General features: G+C 38.3%; 1 protein-coding gene across 6 annotated transcripts in view; it reads right to left on the bottom strand.

Annotated features, from left to right (window-relative positions):
- LOC149553586 (Putative methyltransferase family protein) overlaps positions 1 to 21,420 on the bottom strand; it is a 94,092-nt gene that overhangs the window by 49,780 nt on the left and 22,892 nt on the right. For 5 of the 6 annotated variants that reach the window (XM_089788990.1, XM_089788994.1, XM_089788988.1 and 2 more), the window contains one exon: positions 4,026 to 4,112. The exons of the other annotated variant lie outside the window; for it this stretch is intronic. In XM_089788990.1, the coding sequence (XP_089645116.1) occupies positions 4,026 to 4,112 (87 nt within the window). The remainder of the gene's footprint in view (positions 1 to 4,025; positions 4,113 to 21,420) is intronic. 6 annotated transcript variants of the gene reach the window in all.

Here is a 21,420-nt window from a genome sequence, read left to right on the forward strand (position 1 = left end):
ATCTACATAAACTTCAGGAAGCAACAGCAGAATCACCTTCCATAGATTCTACTCTCTACAGACATATGATTGGGTCCCTTATGTACTTAGTAAATACAAGAGTGGATATTTGCGATGCAGTTAATGCCCTAAGTCAGTTTATGTGTAAACCAAAGGAGATTCACCTAGTTGCAGTTAAACACATTATGAGATATTTAATAGGCACTCTTAATTTTGGACTCAAATAAGAGAAAGTTGGCTTAGACTTACATGGATTCACGGATTCAGATTGGGGTGGAAATGTTAAAGACAGAAAAAGTACTTCAGGATGCTGTTTCATTTTAAGATTAGTGATGATATCTTGGATATGCAAAAAGCAATCTTCAGTAGCTCAGAGCTCTACAGAAACCGAATACATTGCAACAGCGATGGCCTCTCGAGAAGCAGTCTGGCTAAAGAAGTTAATTGTAGGATTATTTGGGCAAGCCATGAATCCTATGATTATTCATTGTGATGATCAGAGTTCCATCAAGCTTTCAGTGAATCCAGTTTTTCATGACAGGTCCAAGCATATTGAAATTCCTTACCATTATGTAAGAGATATAGTAGACAGGAATTCTATAAAATTATAATACATTTGCAGTGCAGATCAAATAGCAGACATACTCACCAAACCTCTATCTGGAGTGAAGATAGAACACTTCAGGAGGAGACTTGGTATGGTTGAGTTGTAATCCATTTGTACTCCTTAAATTATTAATAAAATAATTTTATTTTTGTTAAACTATTGACTGCTATGGGATCCACCATTTGTCTTCATTATTTAAGAGGTGACGATCTCTGAGATAATGAACAATTGTATAAAAGACATTATGAGAGATGACGATCTCTTAGATAATGTGCTAAACAATAGAGTTCTACTGTAAGATCTAGATGAGTTTTAGATCATATTGTGATGTTGACATTGCTATGTCTATGAGTCACAATTTGGATAAAGGAAGAATTTTAGTATTCTCTGGGTTTATCCTGTATTCTGGTAGATCTTAAACTCAGAATCTTGTTGTGATATACAAATACCAGTTTCTATGAGTCACAACTTGGATAAATGAAAAAATTAAATTACTATTCAGATTTATCCTGTATATTATCACTAGTAGCAGTGATTTGTCATATCACAAGTTTAGTAATATGACATTGTATCATGTGTTCTATGATAACACATACTAAGAAGATTCAGATAGATAATAGAGTATTAATTCTTGTTTATTCATCTATATTGATGTTGCTAGATATGATCTCTCTATATGATTATCAGGTTAAGAGGGAGTGTTAAGTATTTAACCCGATAATATACAGTTCTGAAAGTGCAAACCACACTAGACCATCTTACCTTAAATATCATAAGTGTTGCTTTGAATTATATACTCTTCTAGAAAGCCGGCGGCTTCTTAGGACTTGTTTGGTAATAATTAACTAATCTAACACATTGTGTTAGTTAGCAAATGTTATGACTTTCCTTACTAATCACCAATTTCTAGATGGGTTATAATTGTTAACTTAGGAAGGGACATGTCCCTTTGAGGGACATACCCTTTAGTATTGATATTTAAGGAGGTTACTAGTTTAGTTTTGAGGACACACGGTTACAATTTAGTCTGCTCCTGTAAGCATCAATATCCAGCGATTACATTGCAGAGATACTCCCATTTAATCAAAGGTTGATTATTCCTTCTTGCATCGGCATTAGAGAAGTTCAGTGTTCCAACACACACAACACAATTAGGTCTGTTTCTTCAAGCAATATCATCCTACTGATCTATTGCAGAAGTATATAATTTTCTGATCAGAAATATAGTGTCAACTTCCTCAATATTCAGATTACTAGAAGACCATTCTCAGCAATCAGGGACTGAAATAAAAGTCTGATTCAAATGGTACAGAATTTGCAGAATCCTTACAATATTGAAACTATAATGTCCCTTCCTTAGGTAGTTCAGACTACATTAGAGGTTGGCCTATAGTCAGCATTATGGTTAAAGGACCTAACCAAGAGTTGTGGAGCTTAGTAGGGAGTTTTATAGAAATTTTGGATAGTTTGAAACATTCTCCTATTTTTTAGGGATTGACTGGAAGTTGAGACCTCAGGGACCATTCTAGAGGCTTTGATTGCAGTCCCTATTTTTTAAGGAGTAGCCCTATACTTTAGGAGGGGTTTGTCAATTTGTCTGTTGTATTTAGATATTACCAGGATAACATGGGCATCAACAATTTTCAGTTTAGTATAGGCGATGCATCTATGAATAAATTGGAAATATTGAAGTTATGACTTTAATATTTTATTAAGAATAAATAAACAATATAACACGAGGAATTGCCCCCCAAACTCAGGTTGGGGACCACCACCTTTGCACCACCATCTCATCGTTGAGCTTTCTACAAGCAAAAGTTGCAGCTGCAGCACTTGTAATAGAAAGGGGGTTTACTAGCTACCGTAAAGGTCAATATTACGCACACTATATATGCATGTTTATGAAAGTATGTACATGATTTTATACATGTTTGATATCATGCTACTTGTTGCAATCATCTTTATCATAATTTTTATTTTCATGTTGCAGTTTTGCTATGTTCAGGTATTTGGTATTATAATTAATTAGATCTTATACTATGACATATCATTTCCTAACTAGCATTTCAAGTACTATAGTATAGTATGTTACAACACCTCCACCCCATGTTCCCAAGTTGAAGCTCTTTTTTCCCCATCCTGGAAACCTGTCCCAGCATCCTCTAGTACTCGTGTTGCATTGTAGATAAGGCAATAACTTCAACAAAATAATAAAATATTATAGGACCCCCCTTAATACGCATTCCTAGATTGGATAAAGTTGTTTTGATGATGAATAAGACTCTCAAAGAGATCAAACTCTCTGGGAGAGAAATATTTTTAAATAAACTTTATTGAAATGTGACTAAAAACCCTAAAGTTGACAGCTAGGGTTTTGAGGCCAATAAAAAGAAATTGAGTGGCTTCATTTCAGTATCCAAGCATTCATTTTTACATCTGAGAATTGAGTTTGAGCAGCAGATTGAAGCTTCTAGGAATGAAACCTAGTTGAAGATCAGAAGGTTGGTTGAAACCACAACTTTCCTTGAGCAGTGAATTCATCCAGGATTCACAATTGGACAGATTGACAGCAGTTTCAATTACTGATTCAGTTTGCAGCAGTTAGAGGGCGTTTTTTGGGCAGATCTGAGAAGGCTAGAATCAAATCTACCAGCCATACATTCTCTACCAACCGTACCAGTTGTACCCTTTCCTAGAGTCTTTTCTATTCTCCTACAGCCCTACACCTTGGTTTAGGCATTGGATTTTGTGCAGTGACTTCTTGATTGGAGATAACAAAAGATTATTTATGAGATTCATTCAGATAGAAAGGAGTTATGATGGGCCAGTTTGATACACATTGAGGATTTTTCAGTTGACAGGATAATATTACCTGGAGGCCAAGTGTAGTGCTACGTTCAGAGATTCCTTCGTATTTTGTTTTGTACTAATTATTAGCATTACAAATAAAAAATATTGGTTCCACCCAGTCAACTAGACGCCAACATTAGTGTGATGTTAGCAATAAAGAAACCCTTCTTGGAGTGAGCATTGAATTCCGAGTACGCCCATTCTTATTGCGACGTGTTAGTTCTCTCATTTTGAACAAGTGCACTGCTGTTCATAATAATTCAGGATTTTGATCTTTCATATGATTCATGTATACTCTTGTGTTTTAAGTTCAAACAGCATTTTTATTCACATACTTTGCCTGGAAAAGTTCAAACTATCATCGGCATTGAAACGTAAACTAAAACTCATTGCAAACAATTCAAGAATGTCTCCAATCAGCAACAAAACAAATCAGAAAAATTGGATCAGATTTGGATGGGGATCTTTGAGAAACAAACATTGATCATCTCAGCACAAAACAAAATTGATTCATCAGTTGACCTACACAACTGAATCTCAAGCTTATTGTAAGCACAAATTGGTATACCTGAGGTTTATTTAAGTCATCAGTTAATGTGACATTAGCACCTAATTTTGCTGCAACTATTCCGGGCAATGCAGTTCCTGATCCAAGCTACAAACAGCAATGTGTCATCAATGTAATTTCAATTTTGTGTATTCTTCTAAATTGTTAATCAAACAAATTAAAACAACCCTACTTAAAAATAGCACAACTAACAATCAAATAAGAATGGGTGAGAAATTACTTTTGTATTAATTCATAAAAGAACGGTTGTTGATCTAATGCCTTTGAAGAGTTGAACAGCATTTTCCTAAACTAACTAGAACATGGAATAGCTATAACAAATATTTACTTGTTCAACCTCCGTGACCTCCCGATTGGCGTCAAAACTAGGCATGTCAAAATAAATTTTAAGTTCAACAACGGATAAAATTGGCTTCAAAATTAGGCATGTCAAAATACATTTTAAGTTCAACAAGGGATAAGAGCAAGGTTCTTGTATTTGCCTTAGACAAACTCAAGCAAACCCATCATGAGTTTTATTGTTTTTCTCTACTATGGTGATGAATCCACCCATTTTATAGAGTATATCTATGTTTTTAATTCTATTGTGTCTTCGACTTCAACTTATATGCCTACATGCATTCAATGGCATTCGGAAGACAAAAGCAAAGTAATTTCCCTTCTGTAAATGCAAAACACAAATATCATTAATTCTTGCTGAGCTTTCATTCTTGCCTGCCATTGCATGATAGTTTTGAAGACTGGTCAGTGAATATTCCAAAATGGTTAATTTGTTATTTCTAAATTTATGCAAGAGACCATTCATTGCATAGGAGATTGTGAAGAGAAAAAATTGCAAACAATCGGTTTTTTTAAAGCTAATTTTTCTTTTTGCATTTTTTAAACAAAAAAATTCTGTTGTTTTGTTTTCATTCTTCTATTAATCTATCAAATATGTTTATAATTATCATACAATTTACAGTTCTATAAATATTTATTCATTTTCCATTTGTTCTAAATGTATTGCTTATCGAACTTTTTCACACACAATGGCAATCAATTTTAGCTATGTGACCCCAACCCTCATTAAAGCAAACAGAAATTTCCTCTGTAATATCCCCAGTTTCAGATACTAAATGAGCAACAGAATATTATCATCCAACAAAAAAGATACATCACTGCCACCCAAGAGATTTAGCAGAATCGCTGACTGAGACGAATATGCAAGATCGATCATAAAGAATTTAACAAGATTATCACTGCCTAAGGTGGCAGTAATCACTATATCATAAAAAAACAAATAGATTCAATCTATATATATATATATATATATATATATCTTGCATAATCACTATCCAAGAGGAAATGCACTAATTGGTCTAGACAAATATACACAGTGGTTACCAAGAGTAAGTTGATTGTTATCCATGTGGTGTAATTAAAGGGAACGTGACAGTTAAAATAACACCTGGTTGTTGGAGATAACCATTCCAACTAAAGGGGCCTGACCTTCGGTTCATATTGAAATGCATTTAGTGGCACATCAATTCAGAGGTTTCTATCCATCAGCTCCCTGAACTCATTCATTTCAACATCATCCTCTTTTCTTACTTAGATTAATGATTTCCAAGCACCCACTCCCCGAATGCATTCCTATCAACGTATCAATGCTTGGTGTCTTCAATCTTTCTCCATTTCGAGATGATCTTGGATTCATGAAGCATCCCTTTGAAATTTTAATTCATTTGTGCTTGTTGGGCTTTCCTTGAAATCCCTCTAGTCCTTGAACCTGACATCTATTCCTGCAAAGAAATTTGATGTTACTACTATGAATAGACACTTGCTAGATTGAATTCACTGTACTTAACCCTTATCACATTGCATCTACTGCTAAATTAACAGTTAGAAAGAATCTGTTTAGGAATCGAGACATAAGACCATTTTGAAACTCTTTCACAATGTGATAATAGTTTATAGGTTTCAACTTTTAACACTGAAGCCCTTCACATCCTCACATTTTTCTTTCTTCTTGCAATGATCAGACTCAGAACAAGTCTGATTTTGGCCACCTACAAATCTAATTACACTTTGCCTTCCAAGTGCAAAATTTACTCCTTTGTTGAATAAACTCCGATTAAAATTATTAGAATATTTCTAATAATGCTCTATCTATCGTATGTAGATAATTTCTATTTTCCGATAGTTTCTAATTTCTGTATATCCTTTTTGTATATATGAGCTTGTAAGTTCGTTGTAATTATTCATTGTTTATTCAATACACAAAGTAATCTTTCAATTATTTTATGGTATCAGAGCTAATACTAATAATTTTTTGGAAAAATTTATAATTTCTTCTTGAAATTATTTGTTTAAATTTTTTCAAAAATTTTCAATTAATTTCTTTAAAACCCGCCTAGGGTTTTCTGCCTAGAGAAATTCAGATCAGTCAAAACTCGAGTTTGAAACCTCTGTGCAAATCGCGATTTGGAGAAAACAAAACGGCCATTATTTTCCACTACGTGATCTATTTGCAAATCGCGGGTTGAGAAATCGTGTCTACAAAATCACATCTGAAGATCATGATTCCTTTGCATCTGAAACTCACATTTTCCTTTGGAGATCCGTAGCAAATCCCTTGACAAATCGCAAATTCCGGCTCAATCACAGATGGCTCTACGTTTTTTTTACTGCTATTTTCGAACAGTTTAGCGACTGCTATAACCACCATTTCTTGGTCTAGTCGCGTTTTCAGACACCAAACACGACCTCATCTACAGCGTCCAAGAGTTTGCAGCATCAAATCCACCATTTTTTCTACAACTTCGACCTTCCAAGCTGCCAACTTTTTTTTTGCTCGAAACCCTAATTTTCAGGGCCCAAAAATTTTTTTATTTAATATATGTGGTGGGTTTTTTGAGACCTCATCCGAGTCTTTGTCAGAATTTTATGGGTACCTCATTTTCCATGCCTCAATTTTCGGGCTGGTGAATTTGCATTGTGACTATAGATTCCTTCTGGGTTTTCCGTCTACTCTTTTGGGTACTTGTCATTTTTTTCTGGGTCAGCCTAAACATTGCCTCGAACTTCATGCAAATGGCATCCTTGACCAACCTGATGCTAGGATATAGTCAACAGTTTAATGGCAGCAATTACAACCACTGGAAGCAACACATGTTAACCATCTTCAAGTATCGTCGTTTGGATGCACTTGTTCTAGGTACAAAAACTCGTCCTGCCCCCACTAGCACACCTGGTGGAACCTCCATTACAACAGATCTAGATAAGTATGATGATCAGAATCGCAATGCTGTTATGCTTCTCAAGCTCTCTGTCACAGATGATCAACGACCTCAGATCCCCTCTGGCAAGTAGGCTGTAGACATCTGGAAATATTTAAAGGAGCTGCATGAAACATCCGACAAGAGTCGAGCATTCTTTCTGAAGAATCAATTGTTTTCCATTATGATGGTGAACGTATGTCCTTACAAGAACATCTCACGAAGATTAAGGACATTCGTGATCAGCTTGAAGCCATCGGTCGGACAATGGAGGAAGAAGATATGTTAGTTATTACCCTAAAGGGCTTGCCAACATCTTATGAGCATTTCATAAAGACTCTCAACATTAAATCAACTAATGTTGATCTAAAATTCTCAGAGTTATGCACCAAACTCCTACAGCAGGATCGCTAGAGGCAGCAGTTTGGCAGCCATGCTTCCTCACCCTCGTCAGAACAAGCCTTTGCAACTAAGTTTCAGCCATCTCAGTCATCTCCACAAGGTAGTCCCCATCAATCCTCAGGCAATTTTCAGCAGAAGAGTGTTCAGTGTCATTACAGCTGTAAGTACGGCCACATGAAGAAAGATTGTCGTCAGCAACTCGCTTTCGAATAGAAGAAGATGGGAGGGTCTAATCAACAAACCAATCAAGAGGCCAATGTTGTTGAACATTCAGAGATAAAGGAGTCTGTGTTCTATGCTTTTATGGCCAAAAGCCCTTCTGATTCAGCACAATCCTCTGCTTGGTATATTGACTCTAGTGCTTCACGTCATTTTCCTCATTGGCATGACTGGTTTACAGATTTATATCCATACAGCAATTCAGTTGTGTTTGGCAGAGGAGAGGAGTTCAAAATTATTGGCAGAGGAAATGTTTAGATACAGTCTGGTGGGTGTCAACTCATCTTTCTCAATGTCTGGTACGTTCCTAGTATGGCACTCAATCTTCTCTCTGTGAGTTAGATCATGAATAATTCTCCTCTATTGGATGTGGTGTTCAGTGCCCACAAATGCTTCATTATTAATCGAGAGACTCGTCTTACTGTTGCTACTGGTCTAGAGGATCATGGCCTATATCAGCTTACGGGCACTAGTGATTCTCCTGAAATAGCTATGGCAGCTCGTGATTTATCTCTTAGCACTTTGTGGCATCAGAGATATGGACATCTCAACATCCAGTATCTCTGTCAACTATCCTGGGAGGAACTTGTTTCTGGACTACCTCCGATTCAGGCGCAACATCTTGGAGTATGTGATGCCTGTCAAGTTGGCAAACAACATTGGACTCCCTTCAAAGATGGAGATTCTTGGCATGCATCTCAGGTACTTCAATTACTTCATGCTAATATTTGTGGTCCTATGAATACATCTTCAGTTACTAGTTGCAAATATTTTTTGCTTATTGTTGATGATTTTAGTAGAAAAATGTGGGTGTACTTTCTTAAACAAAAATCAAATGCACTTAGTACATTTCAGAATTTTAAGTTGTTGGTTGAAAACAAGTCTGGCTGCAATATCGTTTCTCTTAGAACAGATAATGGGGGGAGAATTTTATTCGCATGCATTCTCTGGTTTTTGTCTTGAACATGGCATCAAGCGCCAATTCACCACACCTTACACTCCTCAGTAAAATAGTGTTGTTGAGCGTCGCAATCATACGATTGTTGAGATGGCCCGTTCTATGTTACAACACAAAAGTAGTGTTTATTGTTGTTTACCTTCTGAATCATTCCCCTACTCAGGCTGTCAAGAACAAAACTCCCGAACAATTGTGGTCTGGTCGTAAGCACAAGATCAGCTACCTGAAGATTTTTGGTTCTCTTGCCTATGTCTAGATTCCTGATGCTAAATGTTCCAAATTAGATTCGAAGACTCAGAGACTCATGATGACAGGGTATAGTGACGACCATAAGGCCTACAAATTGATAAATATCGACATAGATCATCTTATCTTTAGTCATGATGTTGTTTTTGATGAAACTCGAGGACCGTTTATGTCCTCTTATGAGCAATGTTCTGAGGAACAACCTCACAGTGTTCCCCTTTCTTTAGCACCATCTGATGGGCAGAATGATACAGATAATACCTGTCCTGGGACACCTCATGTTGATCCTGTTGAGGCTCCTAAGAATGATACTCCTCCCATTGTTGCTCCTTAACCTATTCCAACTCCTCCAAAGGTCAACTCTTCTACTCTCTGACCCAAACGGTGGGTTAAAACTATTAGTGACCTAAGGGATGATGAACTCATTAAAGGTAGAGTTTCTCGAAAAAAGCGCAAACAAATAGTTAATTTTGTTCTTATGGCTAACATTCATAGTGTTTATGAGCCCCAAACTTATTCCGAGGCTAAAGGTATTCCTGAATGGGAACAGGCTATGAAAGTTGAACTTGGGTTCTTTCTGATCTTCCTCCAGGGAAGAAGCCCGTTAGCTGCAAATGGGTATACAAGGTCAAATATAAAGTTGATGGCACCTTAGACAAGTATAAGGCTCGTCTTGTTGCTCGAGGGTTCTCACAAAGAAAAGGTATTGACTATGAGGAGACTTTTGCTCCTACAGCTAAAATGAGTACCATATGGCTTGTTCTTGCTCTAGCAGCTTAGTTCGGTTGGAAAGTTCATCAGATGGATGTCAAGAGTGCTTTTTTGAATGGTGATTTACAGGATGAGGTCTACATGATGCAACCTTCTAGATTTAAGGTCGCTAGTCAGGAACACAAAGTCTATAAACTTAACAAAGCTCTCTATGGTTTGAAACAAGCTCCTCGGGCTTGGTACATGAAAATTGATAAATATTTAACCGACCATGGTTTTCAAAAGAGTCCATCGGATTCAAACCTATTTATCAAACATGTAGGTGATGATGTCTTGTTTATCGTTGTTTATGTGGATGATTTGATCATCACTGGAAGTTCAGCACATTTGATTGCGGAAATCAAACAGGATTTGTGCAACACTTTTGATATGACAAATTGGGACTCTTGCACTATTGTCGCAGAATTGAGGTTTGGCAAACTGAACACAATATCTTTCTTTCTCAGTCCAAGTATGCTAGAAGTCTTCTGGACAGGTTCAGAATGCAGGATTGCAAACTTGATCTCACTCCTATGGAACCCGGGCTCAAATTATCCGCTCAGTTTGATTCACCTATTGTAGATGAATCCTTGTTTAGACAACTAGTGGGTAGTCTTATTTTTCTTACTACCACCAAACCTAACATTAGTTTTTCTGTAAGCTATGCCTCCCACTTTATGACAGCACCCAAGATTGATCATTGGACAGCTGCAAAGCGTGTCCTGCGCTATGTGAGTGGTACTCTTGATTATGGTCTTCTATACACTCAGAAGTCTGATTCTACACTATGTGGCTACACAGATTCAGATTGGGTCAGCTCTATTGATGATCGTAAGTCTACCGCCGGATATGTGTTTAATTGAGGAATTGCTGCTATGACATGGACTAGTAAGAAGCAACGAGCGGTGGCTTTGTCTTCGACAGAAGCAGAGTATCAGGGAGCAGTTAAGGCAGCTTGTGAGGCAATTTGGCTTCGGCAAATGCTTGAAGATATGCATGTTCCTCAATTAGGACCGACTCCTATATTCTGTGATAATCAGGGAGTACTCAAACTAGCAAAGAATCCGGTCTTCCATGAACGAACCAAGCATGTCGAAACACATTGTCATTACATTCGTCAGCTGGTTGAAGACAAATCTATTCAGTTGTTGTATGTTCCCACCTTAGAGCAGTCTGCTGATATCTTCACCAAGTCTCTCGGTTATGATAAATTTGTAAAATTCAGGGAGGCCATTCGTGTTATTGATAGATTAAGCATCATGGGAGGGTATTAGAATATTTCTAATAATGCTCTATCTATCGTATGTAGATAGTTTCTATTTTCTAATAGTTTCTAATTTCTATATATCCTTTTTGTATATATGAGCTTGTAAGATCGTTGTAGTTATTCATTGTTTATTCAAAACACAAAATAATCTTTCAATTACTTTCAAAATCAGGTCTGCAATAAATTCGCATTTCTTACCTTTGATCTTCAATTCAAAATCACACTTTTGCAGAAATTAGGATGTTGCTCTAGGGTCTGATGAATATTTAGATTCAATTCACCTTTTAATGTATTTTCAAATCGCCCTCAATTCTGAATTGTGCCTTCAAATGTCTTGAGTTTTGCCCCTATTTGCTTAAGTTTGCACTTGTCCAAGTCCGAGCTGCAGTTTATTCGTTTTGAATTGTGATTATGGTCCTCTATTTATAACCATCCAGTTGAGAATTGCCTTACTTGCATTAGAAGGCCGGCCTAGCTGTAGTGTCATACTAAAACTGTAGTATAATATAGTTCTGATTACGGATAGTTAGTAAGGGATTCAAACAGTTAGGTAGTGAAGGGATGTGTCGGTTGGTTTTCTTAACCAACGAAGGATATTTATAAGGACTATTGAACATGAAAGATTTATGAACTATTTTTGGAAATAAATAAAGAAACTATTTTCCTTCACATTCATATAGTATTGGTTATGTTATATGGTACAGTTGGTATTGAGCATTAATAGATTAAATACATGTTCTAGTAATCTTTGGTAAAATCCATCTACATTTTTCTCATTGTTGCCTAGTTTTGAACTTTGAGGTCTCATGACAACAAAGGCAATGGAGTAATGGGTTGGCCATTCCTACAACAAGCACTAGTCACAGACAGTGATGCAGAGGAGGAGGAAGTAACGAGAGAGGATCAAGTAACACAAGTCTAATGCAGGCATTGGAAGTTTTGGTCAACCAATACGTGCAAAACAAAGCCCAAGAGAGAGCAGGTCCTGAGAGCACAGTACAAGACGAACTCTCAATCTCAACAATGGTGGATGATCTCCTTGGACAGATACCTTGAGTACTAGCAAGGAACCTAGTACAATTGAAGGACGATCAGGCCAAAATACAACGTGAACAACAAAGGAAACAAGTACTCCAACAATTAGCCGAGAGAAATCAACAAGAAAACTAGGAAGGGAATAATCCAAGACATAGGATGTCTAGGTAGCAAAATAATTAATGCCCCCACTCCCAAACAAAGATCCAAGGTGATTACTGGAAGAAGACACTGAGGGGGAAGTTGCTCTACAATGGGCTTTACGTACTAAGGAGCAAGAGGAAAGGCGTCATTGCTTGAATGGTCTTGTTGGCCAAACAAAGGTACCCAACCAAATAGAAAAAAACTTAATTGAATCCACTTTAAGAGGAATAGCAAACTTGCCAAACTCGGAAGAACTAGAAATAAGGGTTGAGTGGAGAGACCCTGAAACACTAGCACAGGGAGAATACCACTCAAACCACAAGGAAAGCTTTGGTCACACAGAAGGAGCACAAGGAGGAGAAGAAGTAACCTTTCCAGGAACAAACACTCAAGGAAATAGTTGGAGAACTAAGATCGTTAGTATAGCAGAAAAAAAAATACTTAAATTCAAAGGTGATGGGTCAGATGATCAAGCCCGTCACTATAAAATGTCCATAACTATATGGCAGGAAAGTGGTGAGAACGATCAAGATGAATGGTTAAAAGTAATTCCAGCCACCATAAGGGGGATTGCCATTGACCGGTATACAATGTTGGAGGCTAGCAAGAAAACAACATGGAAAGACCTCTGAATGGCCTTTGAAGAAGAATTTAGACTGTTAAGGGATGGTGATAATATAGTTATAAAAATATATAACACCAGAGAGGCCAAGAATAAATCTGCACAAGCCTACAACAAAAGAATGAAAGAATTAATAGACAGATTAGAAATAAAACCAGCAAACGGATTGAAGAAAAGATGGTTCATTGAAGAGCTGACTCCATCCCTACGATGGAAGATGAAAGTGGTACCACCATCCTCCTATGTCGATGCATACACGTGTCATGGACGTCAAAAGTGAAAATAGAACATCAAAAGGGAGAAAGCATGGAAGTGACAACGAGAGTACAAAAGGAGAGAGTAGGGAAGAATCCAAAGCAATCCAAGCATTAAGGAGGGACATGGTGCGAATAATGGAGATAGCAGCTAAGAAGGAAAGCACGAAAGAAGTGAAGGAGCATTGGTGCACAGACTACCAAATGGAAGGTCACAAAAAAGCCGATTGTCCAAAGAAGACATCTTGTGATATATACTAGTTATTAGGACATTCATTAAGGAATGCCCTTATAACCTGAAGGCAAGGAGTGTCCACATATTCTTCACATAAGGTGAACAAGCCACACCCCCTCAACACTCCAAGAAACACAAACATGGAGGCATCACCAGGAGGATATCGTAACAATCGATGAGGAAGTAATAACAATAGCAATTCTAAATCATGTCGAAGTCGCATCCACTACAATAGCACGAGACATCCCATGATGCAATGCAAAAGATGTAATGAATGGAGCCACTTTGCTCATGATTGCCAAAGTAGAGGACAAGGTGGAGGGAAGATGTGAAAATAGTGTGGCTCTAGAAATCATGAGGATGCCAACTATCCCAGACTAAAAAGTGTGAACATGCTTGATATCTCAGAACCAAGGAGGGAAATCCTAGCCATTACAAGGACCCATGCCAGGAAACTCACTTACTCGGATGCAAATACAGAGAAAAAGAAATTAAGGGCAGCAAGGATGAATATATAGGAGGCCATGATGAAAGAAGGATAGGTGAGTACCCCAAACTTACATCCTCTAAAATCAATATCAGAAACTAATATTACAAGCTACCGTACCTATGAGGATAGCAAATTTGTTAGAAACCTCACCTCAATTGAAGGTGCCTATGACACAAGGAGGGAATGATAAGGAGAAATGTAGAGGAGGAGAAGAAGAGGAAGCAAACGGACAAAAAGATAGTAGTACATTATTAAAAATGGGGGTAGGGAGGACCCTATTGTTGTAGAAATGGAAATAATGCGTTGTAAACTAACAAACACTATTGTGGACGGAGGATTTGAGGTTAACGTTCTTCCTGAAGAAACTTGGAAACACTTGGGAAAACCAACCCTCTTGTCACCCACATTTTAGTTGGTAGGGGCTGATTAGTGCAAAATCAAGCCCATTGAAACATTTGATGGGACAGAAAGTAGTGATTAGTATACAACAATTCTTCCTGGATGGTTGGTTACAGCAAAGGCAAATCATAATTAGAAAGCAATTCAAATGATGATGGAGCAGTAGGTGAAGATATAGGTATGAAGGAATCGTCTTCACGTTCCAACAAAGATGAGTTATAGTTGGCAAATAACACGTTCAAAGGAACGCCCAAAGAAGTTACATTCCTAGCAGTTGTCCGACCTAGACATTTAGTTTGCAACTTAATTTCTAAGTTATCAGTTTGGGTACGGCTATAGATACAACCACAGGTACAAGAATCCAATATGTAGAATCATGAAAAAAAATGATTGGGGGTTTGGATACATCGAGGTATGTGTGTATATATATTATATATACAAATAAATAAAAGAAAAATAGAGATTTGCGAAACTAGATCAATTGACAGCGTGATACTTAATCATTTAATGCCAAATGCCAATTGCCAATTGGTAGTTCAAAAATATTCAAATAAGCCATATCATATATGTCTAGGTTCACAATTAAAATAATGAAAATCATTACATCTACAAACGTGACAATCAAAACATATATCTTCATTGTTCAATGTGGTTCATCAATCATCAAAAGGATTATCAAAAAATTCATCTATTCTATTTAATTTTCAGTTGCTCCAAGTTTAACCTCATTTAAACCTAAAGAAGTTCTACTCGTACTAGATACACGAAATGTAGGTATGTCACCATCATCATTTTCATCCATAGTGACTCTAGCAAGATCCTCAACGGTTGAATCAAGCTGGTTACACTCAACTTTTATATCCCAAAGATTTTATGCCCCCTCCTTGTATTAGGAATCCTTATATGACAGAAGATGCAAATTGGGATGAATGTAAGCCAAGTCTTCATCTCTTTTTGAAGCCAACCAATAATGCTTCACTAAGAGGATAAAGGGGTGTGTACTTTAATTCCATTCCCATTCCCATAAAATTTAATATTAAAGTAACACTTTAATATTTTACAACTAAATTAATTGTTACTTTAATAATACTTCAGGCATAAAATATATTAGCTATTGAACTCCGAATTGCACGAGTGATAGCTCATCTGAAAGCTCTCACCTCGGAGTATCAAATTCAATCACCAAAAGTAGCCTCCCCTGTGTCCTACTGACTTACTAAAAATAGTAAATATGCCTGAAACTGAGTAAATCAACTCCATTTTGGCCCAAACAGGAGATGACTAGGCAAAAACACTCTAAGATCCCTTTAAACCCTTCGTTAGCCCTTAGGAGCATGTAGAACTAGGCTAACGCACACACACTTGGTCAACTGCTAAAGTGGGGTCATTACAGTCCGCCCCCCTTGAAATCGCTTGTCCTCAAGCAATCTCAGTCCAGCCTACTGAATAACCTGCTCACTCTCCCATGTAGCATCCTCCTCCGACAGTTATTTCCATCTAACCAAATACTCCTTCACTATCCTAGTTCTGAGTTTCTTCTCTCGAGTGTCCAGAATAGCCTTAAGTACTAACACGAGCTTCTCTTCCTCATCCGAAGGGGGTAAATTTATAGAAGGAACAACACTCTGACCAATGGCTTTCTTAAGCCTCGACACATGAAATACATTGTGCACTTGATTGCCCTCTAGAAGCTCAAGCTCATAGTCGACTTCTCCCACTCTATGAATCACCCTATAGGGACCATAAAATCTAGGCTTCAGCTTCTCTGCTCCGCTCCTCTTGAGCAATGACTGTCTCTATGGTTGTAGCCTCAATTACACGATATCCCCTACCTCAAAACTGCACTCTACCCTATGTTGATCAGCATACAACTTCTGCTGATTTTGAGCCTATTGTATGTTCTCCTTGAGTGCTCTCAGGATATCCTGACTATCCTGCAACAGGTCATTGGCTTTGGACACTTAGTTGTTCCCCAAAACTAAATCGATGAAGCTAGGTGCTTCATACCCATACAATGCCATAAATGGAGTCATCATGATGGTCATGTGATATGTGGTATTGTAACAATACTCCCCCATGTATAACCACTTGATCCACGCTCTTTGTTGTGCAGTCACATAGTACCGCAAGTAGCCTTCCACCCATTTATTTACTATTTCTATCTGCCCATCTGCCTAAGGGTGGTAACTCGTACTAGGTGTAAGATTTGTACCGCATAGCCTGAACAACTCCTGCCAAAAGGCACTCATGAACTTGCTATCCCTATCACTAACAATAAATCTTGGTCCCATGCAACAGAAAGACCTCTCTGAGGAATAAATCTGCAACCTATGTTGTTGTACAAGTAGAAGGTATAGCAAAGAAGTGAGCAAACTTTGTTAATCTGTCTACCACCATATAAATACAATCTCTTCCCTACACTCATGGTAAACTATTGATGAAATCCATAGAAATACTTTCCCATTTCCTATCTAGAATGGGCAAGGGCTATAGTAAACCTGTAGGAAATGTGTGCTCTCCCTTATTCTGCCGACAAACTACACACTCCCTGACATACTTCTGAACATCATCCTTGAGCCCTCTCCATGAGAACCGCTCTCGGATCTACCTATAGGTCTTGAAGACCCCTGGATGCCCAGTTGTAGGTGCATCATGAAATGCCCTCAGAATCTCCTCTCTTAACTGTGATGTAGGGATCAAATAAACCCTGTCCTGAAATTCGATCAACCCATCCAACACCGCATACCTGTCATCCTAAATGGTGCCCATAACTATCCCAGAAGCCCAATTATCTCCTGCATACTCCGCTACAATTCGATCTCTCCAATCTCCTAAAACCTCTGCCAGAGCACATAAGTGACGTCTCCGAGATAAAACATCAGCCACCATATTTTTCTTACCATTAACAAACTCTAGATCAAAGTCATAAGCCTACAATTTAGTAACCCATTTCTGCTGCAAATCATTAAGATCACGCTAGCTCATGAAGTATTTAATACTATTGTGATCAGTTTTGATCACAAAACGTTTGGCCAAAACATACATTATGGCAAACATTTCCCTACCATAGATAGAATAACTCCTCTCAACTCCTCGGAGCTTCCTACTCTCAAATGCAATGGGGTGCCTCTCCTGTATCAATACTGCTCCTATCCCGTCTCCTGAAGTGTCACATTGAAGCTCAAATGGCTTCGTGAAATCAGGTAGAGCTAGAATTGGACAAGATGACATCACTTGTTTGAAGTGGTCAAAACATCTTTGCATTGCCTCTGTCCATGTGAAGGCTCCTTTCTTGGTAAGATTTGTCAAAGGTGTGGCAATCTGTGAGAATCCCCTAACGAACCTCATATAAAAACCACATAAACCAAAGAACCCCTTAAGCTATGTGAGGTTTATGGGAGTAGGCCAATCCACAATAGCTCTAATCTTTTCAGGATCAACCCGACACCACTGGCACTAATGATATGCCCAAGGTAAAGGAGCTCGGTCATGCCAAACTCATATTTTGATTCCTTGGCATACAATGACTCTCTATCCAGAATAGATAACACCTCCTCCAAATGCTGCAAGTGCTCCTCCCAGGTGTTACTGAAGACCAAGATGTCATCAAAGAAGAGCAACACGAATCTCCTCAATTGCCCCCTGAACACCTAGTTCATGCAACTTTGAAATGTGGCAGATGCATTGGTTAGCCCAAATGGCATAACCATAAATTCGAAGTGGCCATAGTGACATCAAAAGGTTGTCTTCTCGATGTCCTCTGCTCTCATCCTGATCTAGTGGTATCCAGATTGTAAATCAATTTTGGTGAAGAAGCATGCACCATGCATCTCATCAATCAACTCATCAATCCTAGGAATGGGATACCTGTTTTTAATTATTATTTTTATTTAGTGTCGTGTAATCGATGCACATGCACATCATCCCATCCTTCTTCACTAGAACTACTGCTGAAGCAAAAGGGATTTTGCTAGACTTTATGTGCCTCATCTCCAATAGCTCCTTAGTTGCCTTCTCTATCGCATCCTTGTGTTTTTTAGGATGACGATAGGGGGTAATCATGACCTGTTTGGCTCCCTCTTCGAGCTCAATAACATGCTCTATTCCACTGCCAAGAGGAACCCTGTGTGGAATATCACCAAATACTTTGGCATGCCTGTCAAGTCTCTCCTAGATATCCAATGGATCTCTTTACCTATGGCTCGTATGGGGTTAGCATGATGAAACACTGTACTACCCACTCTATCTCATTATGCTGAAAAAGTCTTTGCATTCTCCTTAGGGAGACTACTCCGCAACTCCCATCCGAAAGTCCTCTGAGTACAACAGTTCTTCCCTCATGTTGGAATCTCATCTCTAGTTTTGCTAGGTTGAGTGTGAACTCAACTAGCTAGGCCATCCATGTCATGTCGAGGATGACACCATAGTCTCCCATGACTACTACATAGAACTCATCCTCCAACTCATAGCCATCTCCAAACCTGATGTGAAGATTAGATATCTTCCGAGTGCATAATAATTTGTCACCATTAGCTGTGACTCTAAACCCAGCATGCTCCTCAATCTATAAACCTCTCGTGGCTACTAACTGTGCATCTATTAAGTTATGTGTGGCCCCAGTGTCAATGAAAGAGATCACTTTCTGCCCCTAGATAGTAACCCTGACCCTAAATGTGATCGCCTTTTAAGCCCCTATCAATCGTGCCAACAACCTATCATCCTTAGGAATGATGTTCTCCTCTAGAGTGCTACTCTCATCCGAATCAGAGTGTTGATCCTCCCCCTCTGACTATGACTCCTCCGCTAAAAAATACTCTATTTGATTTGCCTTAGCCTTGAGAGGGCACTTATGAGATAAGTCCCAAGGCTCTCTACAATGAAAACACAACTTCTTCCTCCTCAACTCATTCAGGGTGTCATTATCCAACTTCCTATTATCCCCTTTTGGTTGTGCATCCTAGTAAAAAGGTTTTTTGTCCTTATCCTTCTTCGCATGTGAATCCCTAGGCCGAAATCCGCTCTTAAAAGAAGGTGGTGCTAACTCATGAGCCTTCTTAATGGCCTCCTGTAATGTAGCCAGGTCATGCCCCTTGACCCAACCCCTCAAGGGATCTGAGAGTCCATCTATAAATAGCACTACTAATCTCCTCTCTGAAACATATGTAACCAACACAACCTCTAAAATTCACTAATGTATGTCTAAACTGATCCCTATTGCTTGAGTTGTGCCAACTCTTTAAACTGTAATTCAAGATCTTCCCCAAGGTTACCATGCCATGGTGCCACCACTCATGCGCTGGGCCATCCAAATGTATAGACACATACTTGATTGCCTCCTCTTCAGGCATTGGATTCAGCTGGAAGTATGTATCTACCTTCTGCACACAAGCTTGTGCAGTCATCTTCCCTAAGGCATCATAATAAGGTAGAGAAAATTTCCCAACTTTCTTTCTCAGCTCAAGATTTTGATTTCTCCCTCTTGCTCTAGGCATGTGTCTCATCCTCAAGTCCATATAATCTCTAAGAGAAATATCTACCTGAAACTCCGGTCCACTAACCTCTCAATCCCTATTGAACTGATCCTATAACTCGGTAATCTACGGTTCATTTACTAGTTGAACCAGATCTTTGGGTGGGAAAGTGGGTAGAAGAGGTTCCGAGCTCATTGCCCAAGCTAGGTGTGCAACATGTCTAAAGTTATCAGCCTCATTGCCATTGTTTCCATATCCATTATTATTACCATTAATGTTATTCTCAAGACCATTGTTGTTGCCTCAGCCTCCCTTATTATCATTGCCCCCATTTCCATTGTTTGCATCACCTGGATTAATATTGACGCCCATATGTCTAGCCATAAGTTGCAACATCATATCCATTCGCCTATTTTGCTCCTATTGCATACGCTGCCCCTCCTCTAACATACCCAGTAATCGTTCGAACATTACCTCCTAATCTGGACTGGCATTCTTGCCTCTGCCTAGTCCTGTATTCTTGTCATCTCGGTCACCCATACTACTGTCTTGCTCAAAGAATATCTCCTCTGTGTCTATATGACTAGATTATGTGTCCACCTCCACAGATGAACTAGACTCTTTGCTCTATGAGTCTAAATCTTTGTTGTCTTGCTCTGGTATGGTGGAAGTTAATGGCCTCTATCGCATGCTCAAACATACATTCTAAACTTGTTTTTATTTCTGACTTTAGTGTTTTGGCATTTCGTCAAACGGTTTTCCCTTTATCCAGCTATACCAAATTCCCTGTAAGGCTTCCATAGGATGGTAGGACTTAAGGCTCTCATACCACTATAATGGGCACCCTAGAAATGCTCAAAAATTGAACCAACTGCTGATAGGAATTTAGTCAAATAATTTGCATCCAATTCTTAATTTCTCAGTTAAATGTTTAAACCCCTTTATGGCTCCAGAAATAAAATGTTTATTTGTTTTTATTTATTTGCATAGATTTGAAACCACATAACATGAACAAGAAGGAATTTATAATAATATGCAAACTGAAGATTGAACTACTGAAATAATATTAATTTTCAACTAATAAAATCAAATACATAGCAGACTTTTCAACTCACTAATTACTCCAGCATTATAACATAATATTCCATTTTTGACTTCCCATCTTGTTGATCTAGTAATATGAATAGTGTCGCGCTACAATGCTACTACAGGAAAATTTGTCTTCAATTAGTCCAAGACCCTCATAGAATCATCCCTTCACAATGGCATAAGCATCGTACAAGAAGTGACAATGATATGAGCAAACACCCAATCTGCCTGTAGCTGGAAATGAGCCCAATCTGCCTATTAATGAAGCTGATAGCAATGAATTCCAAAAGCCAAACCCCAAGGGAATCACGTCTAGAATGTCACAAGAGAGGATAGACATCCTCTAATGGCAAGAACAAATTTGCAACTCACACATCAATTTTCTTCTCATATTCCACCTATCGAATGAAGCCACCGATGCTCCCTTTTATTCATTTTCCAAGTGTCCATTCCACTCATATGAGCAATGTGGGATAAAAGATGTGCAATATAAAACATATTAAAATAATCACTTTTGTCTCCCTTAGGCGCCCCTTTTGATTTGCACACATTGCCAT

Source organism: Cupressus sempervirens, chromosome 6 (genome assembly GCF_028749045.1).
Source record: "Cupressus sempervirens isolate cs-2001-9-10 chromosome 6, ASM2874904v1, whole genome shotgun sequence".
NCBI lineage: Eukaryota > Viridiplantae > Streptophyta > Pinopsida > Cupressales > Cupressaceae > Cupressus > Cupressus sempervirens.